Below are 13,112 nucleotides of genomic sequence, written 5' to 3'. Positions count from 1 at the left end.
AATTAACATTAATTAGAACATTAATCTAATCTAAAGAACATTACCATCCTAAAGGAGCTAAGTCTTTCCCATAACAAAACTGACATCTGCCAACTAAAGTTTTAAACCAGAGAAAACATTTTATGACATCTCTAATCCCCTTCCCAACTGTTATGGATAGTTTCCTGGAAATTCCCGCAAAAGACTTGTGAATAATAAATTAAGATATTATAAACATTTATTGTTTACTGTTATTGAACATAAAAGTTACAACTTATGCATTTCTTTTTCTGAATCAAAGCCCATTAAATAAAAATAATCAATACATTTAAGCTTCTTATGAATAAGACATGGTACTGCTTTTAATTTATAAATACTTCTTTACCACAAACTTATCAATAAGTCCACATTGAGACTATTTGTAGTCATGCATCAATTACTGATCATGTTCTGAGAAATGCATCATTATATAATTTCACACTTATATAAGCATATATGTTATAGGTGATGTGGCTGCCTCTGAAGCAATCAAGAGACACTACCAGGTGAATGAGGCTGCTACTGGTATAACTGTTTCACAGTGATGTGTGTATGTGTAGAAAGGATGTGCTATGAAATTATAAACAATAGAGCAAGTAAGTAAGCCAATAACACAGTTGCTTTTTATCACTGAGGATTGTGTATTATAACTACACATACCACACGTTGATGCAATGGTAGGCTTGCTTACTGTTGCATCACCACAAAAACGTCTGTCAACTAGGTAACAGAAATTCATCACCTTTCTTTTTTTAACGAAACATTTTATTACAATTTATTCACTTTGTATCACAGATGTAACCCCATCCTCAATCCCTCCCAATCCTACCATCCTTCCCTCCCTCAACTCCTCCCATGCCCCTTCCCTAGTCCACCTAAAGGTCCTCCTCCCCTTTAAATCTGACCCTAGCCTATCAGGTCTCATCTGGACTGGCTACACTGTCTTCCTCTGTGACCTAGTCAGCCACTGATTTCATTTCCCTTATTAGGGAGCCCATTCGGAGACTGAGCTTTCTTATGATCTTCTGGGCTCACTGTCCTATGTGTGTTCTGTCTTTATCCAAAATGCTTTGACAGATTTTTTTTTCAGACAATGTGTATGTGCTACAACGGGCTTTACTTTTGAGTGGAGCCCAAGCCTCAGTGCTTTTCTGATATTTTTTTCCACTCCAAGTTTCTTATTCCTGCTTTTTAGAGTCTATCACAATCCAAGACACAGAAAAAAAGAGAAATGTTAAAAAAAAAAAACATTTATTTAACCTATGATGCTGCCATTTTTAAAGAAATCTTTCCCAGAGTGTTCTTTCATCATATATGCTCACTGCATTTCCCTACAGCTGTGCCCCCACATGTCACTCAGCCATTTCTCTCCTAAAACAAAGCAAGGCAGCAGGAAGCCTGTTAACCTTTGCTATCTGTTTCTTGGAATTTTATTAACCAATTTATTTATTCCCAGATCATTCTCTTTTTTTTTCCTCTTTAAAAATTATCTCCAGTTTTAATAACTTACACTTTCAAGTTAAATCCTTCACTGAATACTTGCTATACATTAAAAGCTTTCTAAGCATCTAGCATGGTCACTTTATAACCCTATCAGGAAATTGTAAGTGGTTTGTTGACATTGATTTTTTTAGCAAACCCACTTTATTTAGGGTTATTAAATGCTTCTACCTCCCTTCCAACCCAACACCTGGTAGAAGGGAAAGGTTAGCACAGAAAGGGGTCGAAGTTCTCTCTGCTAATTCCTGCTGGGTATGGTCCTAGGAGTCTGTCAGGAGCAATACCAGCATCAGTCGTCTGGAAATCCAGAAATCCAGTTATCCGGCAAATGGATGAACCAGCAGCAAGCAATCCTCCTCCAAGCAGCCTCACCTTCTTCCTCTGGGCTGTCCTATTTATAAGCCTCAAAGTCCTCAGAATTTAACTAATTCCACCTGGCAATGACCACGCTTGCACGAGACACTTAACAGGTGTGGGCAAACTAAAATCCCCAGCTTGAAATTTTAACAAAAACATGTTTACATATCACAAACCAATACAACCACAATCGTGTTTCTCATCGCTCAGGTGAAAAAATAAAAACAGGGCTTTCAAACATGAAATAACTTGCTTAAGTCATGGATCTAGAATGCGGAACAACAGTCTAACTTTGGTGGATTGTAGTTCCACACCATTACCTGAAAACGACATTGTGGTCCTCTCATATCAGATATTTGTTTTCTTATAAACATGACAGGCATTTTTTTTTTTTTGCCAAGGACCTGGGCTTTATTTTCAAAGTACTTATAATTAAAGAGTAAACATACAATATCAAAACCATAGAAAACAGAGCTTAGAATAGAAGGCAGCCTGTTACTCAGATTTCTCAACAGATAACCAAATTCTACTGTGGGTTGTTGACTGTTAACGGCTAATTTGTACCTGGACTCATAGCTAAAAGCCTCCAGATTGAAATGGTACTCTGAAATTCTGACTTCTGAAACAAACTAATGTCCCTTTGTGCTTCCTGTGCCCAATATTAACTTAGACAAAGAACAGGCATGTTATAAAGAAGACCAACTTGGCTTAAGCACTGCTGTTGAACTGGAGAAAACATTAACCCCACCCCAATTCATAAGGAAAGGAGTTTCAATGGTGAGCACCTCTGTGTGTGTATGATATATACATAGGCACAGATGCAGATCTACACAGTAACCATATAAATACATAATCTCTCAAAAAGGACAGTAACAAAATAAACAATGCTTGCATGTCAGCTATTTTCAGTCACTACAAATGTAAATAGTGCAATAAAGCAATGGCTTCTACCTTGCATGCAATACAAACAATGCCCACTAGATGGCAACAAAAACCAAGGAACTAAGAAAAAAAACACTCCTTCAGATTTAAAAGCCTCATTTAATAATTGCTCCCAAAAAACAAAATTCACGTTTTATCATAACTTTAGGTAAAATCTCCTAGACTTCCAACACATCATGTCAACCACATATCAGCCAGTCTTTGTTTTCATTCCTATCAACTCAGTGAAAATGCCAGATCACAGCTGCAATGCCTTGATCATTCTTTTATTTTTCTTCTCTCATAAGATACATCTTGACCTTCAACTGCCTCTACTCCTCCCAGTCCTACCCCTCATCTCTCCTCTCTCTCAGATCCACTTCCCTTCTATTTCCCTTCAGAAAATAGCAGGCTTAACAGGGTTATCAACCAAAAACAGCATAATAAGTTACAATAAGACTAGACACAAACCCTCATATGAGGCTGAGTGAGGAAAAGGGTCCCAAGAGCAGGCAAAAGACAACCCACTCCCCACTCCCACTGTTATGAGTCCTCCAAGCTAAAAAGCCCTAACATATTTGCAGAGGGCCTAGTGCAGACCCAAGCAGGCATCAAGATTGTCACTTCAGTCTGTGAGTCCCTGTGGGGCCTGCTTAGTTGATTGTAGGCCATGTGCTCTTGGTGTGCTCAACCTCTCTGGCTCTTACAATTCCTCCTCAGCTTGTTCCTGCAAAGGAAGGCTGCGCAGAGCTCCTGGCAGCAGAAACATTCCACAGAGGCTCTTTATATCTGGAGAGATGTTTGAGCCAGAACGGGGGCTTGACCAAAACACGCGGAGTCTGCCTATAAAACCCCACCAGCCACGCCTCTTGTCCCCAGAGTTCCACAGCTTCCTCAAACAATGCCGCCAGCTAGGGGTCAAGTGTTGAAATACATGAGCATAACAGGGACATTTCATATCTAAACCAGATCAGGCACTAGAGCCCTTCATAATAGCACATTCCGATGAAGCTGCAGGGAGGCACAGTTCTCGGCCAGGTGAGAAAGTGGTGGTGAGTTTCATGAACAACAACAAAAACCTGTAGAAATTGAGACTCGCACATAATAGCTGGTTGAAAGCCAGGGGTGGAAGAGAGGAATGCATCCTGTTTTCTAGTCAGGACACGGTAATGGACAGAGGTATTTTTTTAGTGAGAAACAAACTGGATGGATGGTGGATATAACGAGCCCTGTTTTCATGGTTAAAGGAGAAGAAAGAGTCCAGCCTGGAAACAAGGAAAATGAGAACCAGAGAGAGAAAAGGCTGAAGTGTAGGCGGGGAAGGCACAGAACAAGCTGAGATGGAAGTCGAGGGAAGAGGAGGAAAGGTTTTGGTTAAAGACTAATTTCAGTTAAAAACTAGCTTTAGAGAGTTACAGAGGGAAAAGAAGTAGGAGTTTCAGAGACCAGCATGGCTGGTTTTGCCTATATTAAAGGGATCTCGAGACCTTTAGGAGCAATGACTGGAGAAAAGCAGAGTGAAGGAAGGGTCAGATGTTGAAAGTCCTCAGTGTCCAGGAACATCTTCTAGTCTCAGTTTCCACTGAGTAAGGTTAGAGAAACTACCAAGAGAGATGGCACCCAAAAGCAAGGGCCAAAACAAAGGCCTAGAAGTGGAGAGTAGAGTAAACTTAAACTCCTCTATCAGAGTCACCAGGGCCAAAGGAAATGACAGGAGGGTCCCCAACTGAAGAGTGAGAAATCCATGCTATCAGGAGACAGGTGAGATTGGAGGAAAAGGAGAACATGTGAGAGAGTTGAATTACAAGTGGGTCTGTTTGAATGTGAAATTAGTACTGAGGGAGGGTCAGCCAGTCTGGGAATATTACAGAAGAACTGGAGAGGGAAGTGGGTAGGCCGTATCTGGGAAGGCCCTGAAGACAGAATTGATTGGCTCTAATATTTTAATAAAACACCGATGGAACTACATACTGAATACTCCTTATTCAAAATGCCTTTCAAAATTTGACATCTTTATATGTTGCAGTATATGTGTATAACTTACTAGATAAACACCTATGCCAAAACCAGAAATATAAAATAGTACAAAATTTTAAAACTTCTTGAGCATTGTATTAGTGCTCAAACGCTTCCAGTTTAGGGTGTACTTCCAATTAGGACTGTTCAATGTGCACATGGGTTAGACACATGCCGTCTCGTGCGGCCTGCAGTGACCATGACAGCTCTATGCGTGCTCTACCCACCATGGTCATTTACGGCTCCTCAGCCTATTAAACACTTGAAGTTTGGCTAACATCACATCAAAGGAAAATACAGAAAGCCTTCATTGATTAAAGCGTGGTCCTCAGACACAGCAATTAATCAATGATAATCTCCGATTGTTCAGTGTCTAGAACACTGATCACTTAGTGGGGACTATTATTTTATTATTTTTTTTATTATTATTAATAGTAGTAGCAGTAGCAGCAGTAGTCGTGGTATTTCAGGTATGTCTGATTTAGCTCACAATGGATCCAAATTCACATCTGAGTATCTGACTGGACACACATGTGTGAGTAACAGCACCATATTTAGATTTCCTAAAGTTCCTATGTACAGAAGGAAAACATTTGCCTCTGGTCATACAGGAACATAGACAAGTGAGTCCGTGTTGAGATTTTTATAGTGCTGAAAACTATCTGTAATCAAGAAGGTTAAGCACACAGATCTCCCAGAGCATGCCCCCATACTGTTCTACAGCCTGTGAATACTAACAGAACAGAAATATTTGCAGAGGAGTAAGAATTCGCCAAATAGGAAGTTGTTTAACTTCGAGAAGTCAACATTAGCAGACTGGCATCTGCTTTGTTTGAAATTAGTTTAGTTATGAAACTAATCCAGCAAATATACACAGGAAAAGCAGTGGCTGTGTATTATATCCATTTCCGCCCATTAGACTTGCCTTGGTCTTTTCAAAGTTGGCTTCCTCGGTCATCTGCACGGCATGCTTCACCTGCTTATAGGCACTTGCCTCTCTCTGCTGCACTTCCGCCAAGCTGCTCCGCACAGAAACTAGCGCAGACATTAAGTCATCCCTTTCTCTGCCGGCACAAAAAGAACACCCCGAATGAGAAGTGACCATGGGATCGTGTGCTCAGAAGTCGGAAGGAAAGAAAGCATCGTGATATTCGAAACCTGCTGTGGTGGGCCTGCTCAGCATGCAGTAAGCACAACCCAGAGAATGACCCTCTGTCCTCCCTAGGCGAGTGGCAGGCAGAGGGGCAGAAGGACTGGGGTGTTGTGGCAGGACTGCCCCCTTCTGTGGAAAGGGCTGGCACAGGTGGGAGCACAGAGCAAAGCCTCAACAGGATTGAGTTACTTAGGAAAACAAGGGGGGCGGGTGGCTGGGAAAGCAGGTAGGTTCAGAAGAGAATGCGGAGCATTAAGGCAGCTTTTTCAATGAGGAACTGAGCGGGAAAGACCTACGGTATTTAAGAAAAACCATGGTCTCCCTCCTTAGCAGGAATGAGTTCAAAGGCTGTGCCGTGATGCCTATTGCTTGCTTAAACTAGCATAAACTCTTCCTTGCACATCTTTCTCATCTGCCTCATTTTCTTCCCTCTTTCCCAATTAAATTCTCTCAGCTTATTATGAACAAAACCTGTAGTTTCTTCTCTTGTTCTTTTTATTTCAGCGGTAATATTATGGAATCCCATCAAGCCACACATATGACGCTCAAATTTAACAAAACCATGGCCACTGGTTTTGATCCTGGGCAAGCTTCACTCACTCCTAAACAAGTATCAGATGTCCACTAAGCTTAACTGTTTATTGGGGATAGCAGGAAGCAGAATATTAATTTTGTGGAGTATAAAATAGTAAGGATACCATTTCATGGATTAAATAAATTCCATATCAAATTCTCAGGATATTTTGGAACTTAGTATACAAATCTCCAGTAGAGGGTGTTGGAGAGACAGCTCAGGGAGGAGAATATGCTCTTCCTGAGGACCTGGGTTCAGCATCCACAGCAAAGTGGCTCCAACCAGCCCTAAATTCTGTTCCTCAGGACCCAGTGCCTCCTTCCTGGCTGCCACGGCCACCTGTGTGCATGCAGACAAGCTGGCATACATATATGCAGAATAAAATATAAAGTTTTACATCCCCAGGGGGCCACAGAAGAAGATGACATGGGAAATTTTCTACACATACAAAGCAAAACAAAAAGCATGCTGGACTGCACTCATGCCCCAGCGTACATTGTCGTGACCTGCTTCCCAAGGCAGCACCAAATCCGCTGAAATAAAAGCTTATAGTTTGGTTTGCACTACCAGATTCTAAACCGTCAGAGAAGAATCAACCAAGATTTCAAAAAAGCAAGCATGAAAGAGCTGTTTAGAATGGAATTATGATGAGTCTCCTGATTTGTTTTAAATTGATGAAAATTACTTAATTTTTATTCTAAATGAAATAAAAACAGTAAATTGTTCTGATTGAATACTAAGAAGCATAATTATGCAGAAAAGTAAAAAACTCAAATGCATATTTAATTATTCTCAAGGAAAAAATAAATTGAATGCAAGCAAAATAGAATTTGCACTTATTTGAGTTTCCAAAAAAGTCTAAATAGCATAAAAGGGCAACTAGCTTCACAGGATATACAATTCAAAAGGACCTGATTCTAGACGAAAACCATCCTTTCAGGAGCACAGATCAATCATGTGGCCACTCCCTAAAGTCCCTGAGAGTTTCTGAACTGTAAATGTTATAACTCAATGACATCCTCCATCTGCCCTTATACTACAGTATCACCAAGTCAAGGTTCTCAGCTCTGAAGAGAATGTCAAACAGCTCAGTGTGTGTAAAACAAGTTAATAGGCACCACAAGGCCAAGCTCCAACAGATCTGCTTCTCATGGGAGACATCTTTAATCCACTTAGTTTATTTTTCAGGACATCCTCTATCAAGAGTATTTTTCACATAGTAGATTCTTAAAATAAATGACAAAGAGAACACATGTATGGGGCCTGCAAGATGGCTCACTGTGGAGAAAGCCCTTGCTGTTGAGACCGACAAAATGATCTGATCCCCAGAACCTTCTGGTGGAAAGAGTGAGACAATGCCTGAGAGATGTTCTCTGGCCTTCACATGTGTGCCATGCATATGTGTGTGTGCGCACAAACACATGCACACACAATAAACAAGTGAAAAAATAAAAACTTAAAATTAAAAACCTTTAGCTTAGTCTGCTTTTGAATCTCCCAGTTTCCCACATTAAAAAAAATAAAAATAAAAAGCTTAAGTGTATGGATAAGGGCATCTACAATAGGAAGACTTCAGAAGTGACACCAAAAGAAAGTTCCCTCTCAGTCATTATGCTGTAAGATGTAATGGTCAAGCTATTATTTAGAAGAGCAGAGTAAAACTTAGTTCTTCAAGTTCAAGATGTTTTAGAAGGCAAATCCATCAACTATTAAGCCACAGAAAATCATTAAGGATGAGCCCCAAACACGGATGTTTCATTAAAATCACCTTTGAGGACATGGCAAAATGATTAACTGAACACCTGCACAGGCTGGACTGACATACTCCACCTCCCTTCCATGGCCCACAGAGGTTATGGAGAGCCATTCTGGCAGCTTAGGACCCTGTGCTTAGCCACTGCACCTCGCCTTTGGCCGGGTTTCAACTCTGTTCAGGAAACGAAGGGCTCCGGGTGGCAGCCCAGGCCTGTCAGTGGGGAGCCTTGCTTCCTTCTATCTCCCTCTTTCATCTGCCTGTCACTTCCTTAGCTGGTCTCCCATTTTCACTCCACACGTTCCTCTTCCTTCTGACAACTGTTCTTCAAAAATGTGAGCTACCATGGCAGGTAGTCGGGTGGACTCCTGGGACGTTGCATCCTGCCCCTGAAGATGTGTCCAGAGGGCAAACCTAGTGCTAGGCCTGTGCACGGTGGGACACAGTGGGGCAGCATCATCCAAGGCAAAGTTCAGCAAACACTGCAAAACAGCACAGGGATGACTCCAGGGACTTGCCCAGGGAGCTTCCTGAGGAAGCTGAGCCAGGCCCACGATATTCAGCTTATACTACTCCACCGCCACTGTGTGAGAACAGTTAGGACTGAAGATACCATACAGAATGCACATGGCAGTCCTGTGCTGGAAAGGCCTGTGCCAGCCTCATGAGTGTACTATGTGCTATATCAGAAACTTAATGCAACAGTCACAGCAGGGGAAATTCAGGAGAAGACCACCCCGAACACACACACGTGCATGTAAATAAACAAAGGAGAGGGTTACTTTAAGAGATATATATCAACTTTATCTTTAAATACAAAGTGGGAAATAATGCTATAAGTCACTGTCAATTTTAAACATTTACACTAAGCACCATTTTAATAAGCATTATTACTACTGTTTTTAAAGGAGAGTCTGAAAGGCTGGTGAAACACTTCTTTGTTCCTCACTGGAAAGCTCCCTGGTACAGTTTTCAAAGCCATTTGGACAGAAGCCTGCCAATGATCACAAAATGGACCAAAATCCCAGGACAGCACTATGGGAATCATTTCTCAAAAACAACAACAACAACAAAAAAAAAAAAAAAAACAAACAAACAGGATTTCTCTGAAGAATTTTGAACTAGCACCTTGATAACCATTACAATTTGGTCATTAAGAAAAAATAAAGGAAGCTAATGTTACTTTGCCCTACTTATAGCACCAAGCAGCCTGAGTGGAAGGCAATTCAGAAGAATTCAAATCAACTTAAAAACACAACCAATAGCAACAACTCTAAGTTACTCACTCCAAGTTCCCACATACCCAAGATAAAACACCACAAATATGTGGGTGGTCTGGTTCCCATGTTACGCCTCATCCACTTCTTGTCTATCACACCCATCACTTCCAAATCACACATCCAAATACTTGCTGGAGGGTGCAATGAGTAAGCTGACAACCAGTTTCACAAGGCTATGTTTCAAAAAGGCCCAGGCAAGCCCTTTGGATTTATTATATTTAAGGTGCAATTTTCATATTCAACATTAAAACCATGTAGCATGTACTGACTTTAAATACACAAAACTAGAAATCTAAATCCAAGACATGCTGGATACTTTTCAAATTCAGCGTCATGCTCAGCAGGCAGCACTGTGCATTAATAAGTTGGAAAGGTCTAAATACCAGATTAGATAAAGAAAGCCATGCAACCCTGCCCCCCAATCCATAAAAATAAGAAAAGCAGGAACCTTTCACCCTATTCTGTTACTAAAGCAGAACATGAAGCCACACTTGCTGACAAAGCAGAAGCATGAACTAAGTAGGCTGGCCTTTCCTTTCAGAGGCCGAAATAAAATTTAAGATAACAAAGACAAAACTCGTAACTGACAAGAATCTAATTTCTAAGTGAAAGCCAGACAGTCAATCAATATAAACATTGTAACCTCTGTCTGACATATTTTTCACAACCTTGAAAGCTCTGATTTTATTTGTTGGTTGATTTAATAGAATAACTATTTAAAACTGCCTTTGAAATATACTTAATATAAAATATTTCAATTTTTATTTTTCATAATATCTCCATATAAAATTAGTTACCAATAGGATTAAAGACTGAAACAAACCTTGAATTCTAATGGCCCCTTTCTACTTAGCCAGTGTTAATGACCGTTAAATATCTGGTGTGTATTCTTTCAAATCTTTTTCTGTGTACATATACGAACCTAGAGAAAATATCTAATATTGTATTTGACCTAGAAAATCTAATGGTTTTGTGTTGATGTTACCTTTGGTAGTTTTATTTACTTTGGAGTTAGTCTCATCTTAGCTCACATGGGTCCTCTATCCTTTATGTGTGTGTACATGCAAGCTTGTGTGAACTGTGTGTGGGTACATTTGCATTTATTTATTTCACCTCTGTGTGTGTGTTGCATGTGCCTGTGGCGGTCAGAGGACACCCTACAGGAGTTTGTTCACTCCTTCCACTATGTGGGCTCCCAGAGACTGAACTTAGATCATCAAGTTGGCAGCAAGCAGATCCTTCCATAAATCAGCACAGCTGACACATAACACAGTTCAGTTATTCCCTCTCAAGGACGCTCAGCTTTGACACCATTACAAATAATGCTGCAAAAACATTCTTTATGCACGCTCTACTGTGCGCACATATGAGCTCTTCTTCGTAGGAAACTATAATACATAAATTAAATATTAATAGATAGTGCTGCATCACCCTGCAAAATAGCTGTGCTAATTTCATAGCACAGCTATGCCCTACCAGCAGGGCATGAAAAGGGTTTACTTAATCTTGGCCTCACCAAAATCATCCATCAGTGATCTTCACGGTCAATGGATTAGGTTTTTCTTAGTTTGAATTTCCTTAAATATAAGTGAAGTAAATATCTCCTAATATACTGACAGCTCCCTCTCTTACTAGCCCTTTCCTCACAGTGCAACTGGACAGTTTGTGTGTTTTAGTTCAAAACTTCTTACATATTCTCTATTAGTTACCCAGAGCAAATATTTGCCCAGTCTTTTACCAAAATTTTCAATATTTTGTTTTAAATAAATAAATCAATTGAAATTATTTTTTTTTTTTTTCCAATGCAGTTTATTCAGGAACATTGAACAATCCTCGGACCCCGGGGAAAGCCAGCCCACAGCTTAAATAGCCTCTGGGTAGCCAACCCCAGCATGCCACGTGGGCAATGCAGATAGGTCCACATACATGGAAGCAAGCCAGATCCTCGGCCTTAGCCAAATGTGGAGTTGTTCCTGACAGAGAGCACTCACCATCGGGAAGGTGGAAGGCGGAAACCAGCTCCATCTTTAAGGCATAGCATTCCGCAGTTCTCTACAGTTCCCCCTTTTTGTTTTAGACGCATCAGGCAAGAGTAGAGGTCTGATCTCTGATATTAGAAATAACAATTGAAATTATTTTACAGTGCTGGGAATTAAACCGTGGGCCTTGGATCAGTATCATACTACTGAGCTACATAATCCAACCTTATGGTCTGTGAAACAGGGCCTTACTGTGCAGTTTAGGCTTAGAAGTCCTGTTCTGGCCTGAGTGCTGTTGTACAGGTGTGGGCTGCCATGCGCAGGGACTATGTGTTAATTTTTTTTAATGGATCAAGGGAATATAGATAGATAGATAGACAGACAGACAGACAGATAGATATTTTGCTGTTTATGACTTTTACTTTTGCATGCCATGCTTAAGGTACAAGTCCAAGGATTTCAGTTTACTTCTAATACTTTTATAGCCTGAATTACATTTGGCTCTTTATACATAATTCAATTTGGAAAAGTACAGTTCTATGCTTTTTTTTTTTCAAATTGAAAGAAAAATTAAATTTCTCTGAGCCACTGCTCTCCAAACTACAAATGAGCATAATTCCTGCCTCACAAAATGCATTTTAGACTAATGGAGGCTGTGCTTTCTCAATTGCTTTATCAAATAACAAACATACACTCTTTGGGCATAAAATATTACCTATTTATGTTTGTTTTATCAAATATATGCAAAAGGTTTAATAACAATTAATGATGTATGTAACAAAATCAAGATCATCACTGCCAATCTCAGATATGTCATCCCTGCTGGCAAACAAATGTTGTCAGCGCAATGAGCACATTCACCACCTGTGGAAGTCAGTCACCAGAATCGCGAACCTTCTTCTACCCTGTGAAGTATGGCGGCTTTGGTATTCAGTGCCCACATATAGCTCAGCAGGAGAGTGCTGAATACTTACAAAGCACTGGATAGCTATCATCTCAACTACTGTTCAAACACCTAATATTGTTTTAAAACTAAGAAAACAGAGGCCCAGAGAGGTTAAACAACTTTAGTGAAATTACACAGCAAGACAGTAGAAGAACCAGAATATGTATCCAAGGCAGTTTGCTTCAAACCCAGTACTCCTGTTCATAAAATTAAGCTGCCTTGGTAAAAATCCCAGGAAGGTGCATATTTCCCCCAAACAGAAAAAAAACAAAACAACAACAACAAAAAAAACCAAGAAACACCATTCAGAGCAATAAAGCAATGAGTCTGTAGGTCAAGACACAAAGAAGTACCTGTCTGCCTTTAATGATCACGTCATTCCATGTTTGCACACCAATTCTGACTGGTAAACAACCAACACCTACCTCAGCACATAAAAAGAAGCATGAACGCTGAATGCCCACCCAAGGCCGGGTACTCCGATGGGACCCAGAGCTGAAGCAACACACAAAACATCAGTGCTGCTTTCAAGTGTACATGACCAGTTCTAAACCTACAGAGGCAAGCATGAAGTCAACTAAGGACCAAGTGGGTGGGATTTAGTGAGAGAATAAC

At 40.3% G+C, this 13,112-nt stretch overlaps 1 protein-coding gene across 3 annotated transcripts in view; it reads right to left on the bottom strand.

The window, feature by feature from the left end:
- Window positions 1–13,112, bottom strand: part of Sdccag8 (SHH signaling and ciliogenesis regulator SDCCAG8) — a 202,421-nt gene that overhangs the window by 163,100 nt on the left and 26,209 nt on the right. For all 3 annotated transcript variants that reach the window (XM_060364754.1, XM_060364755.1, XM_060364756.1), the window contains one exon: window positions 5,738–5,876. In XM_060364754.1, the coding sequence (XP_060220737.1) occupies window positions 5,738–5,876 (139 nt within the window). The remainder of the gene's footprint in view (window positions 1–5,737; window positions 5,877–13,112) is intronic.

Source organism: Meriones unguiculatus, chromosome 11, assembly GCF_030254825.1.
Source record: "Meriones unguiculatus strain TT.TT164.6M chromosome 11, Bangor_MerUng_6.1, whole genome shotgun sequence".
NCBI lineage: Eukaryota > Metazoa > Chordata > Mammalia > Rodentia > Muridae > Meriones > Meriones unguiculatus.
The sequence above is the reverse complement of the archived record's forward strand: the minus strand, read 5'-3'. Positions and strand labels throughout refer to the sequence as shown.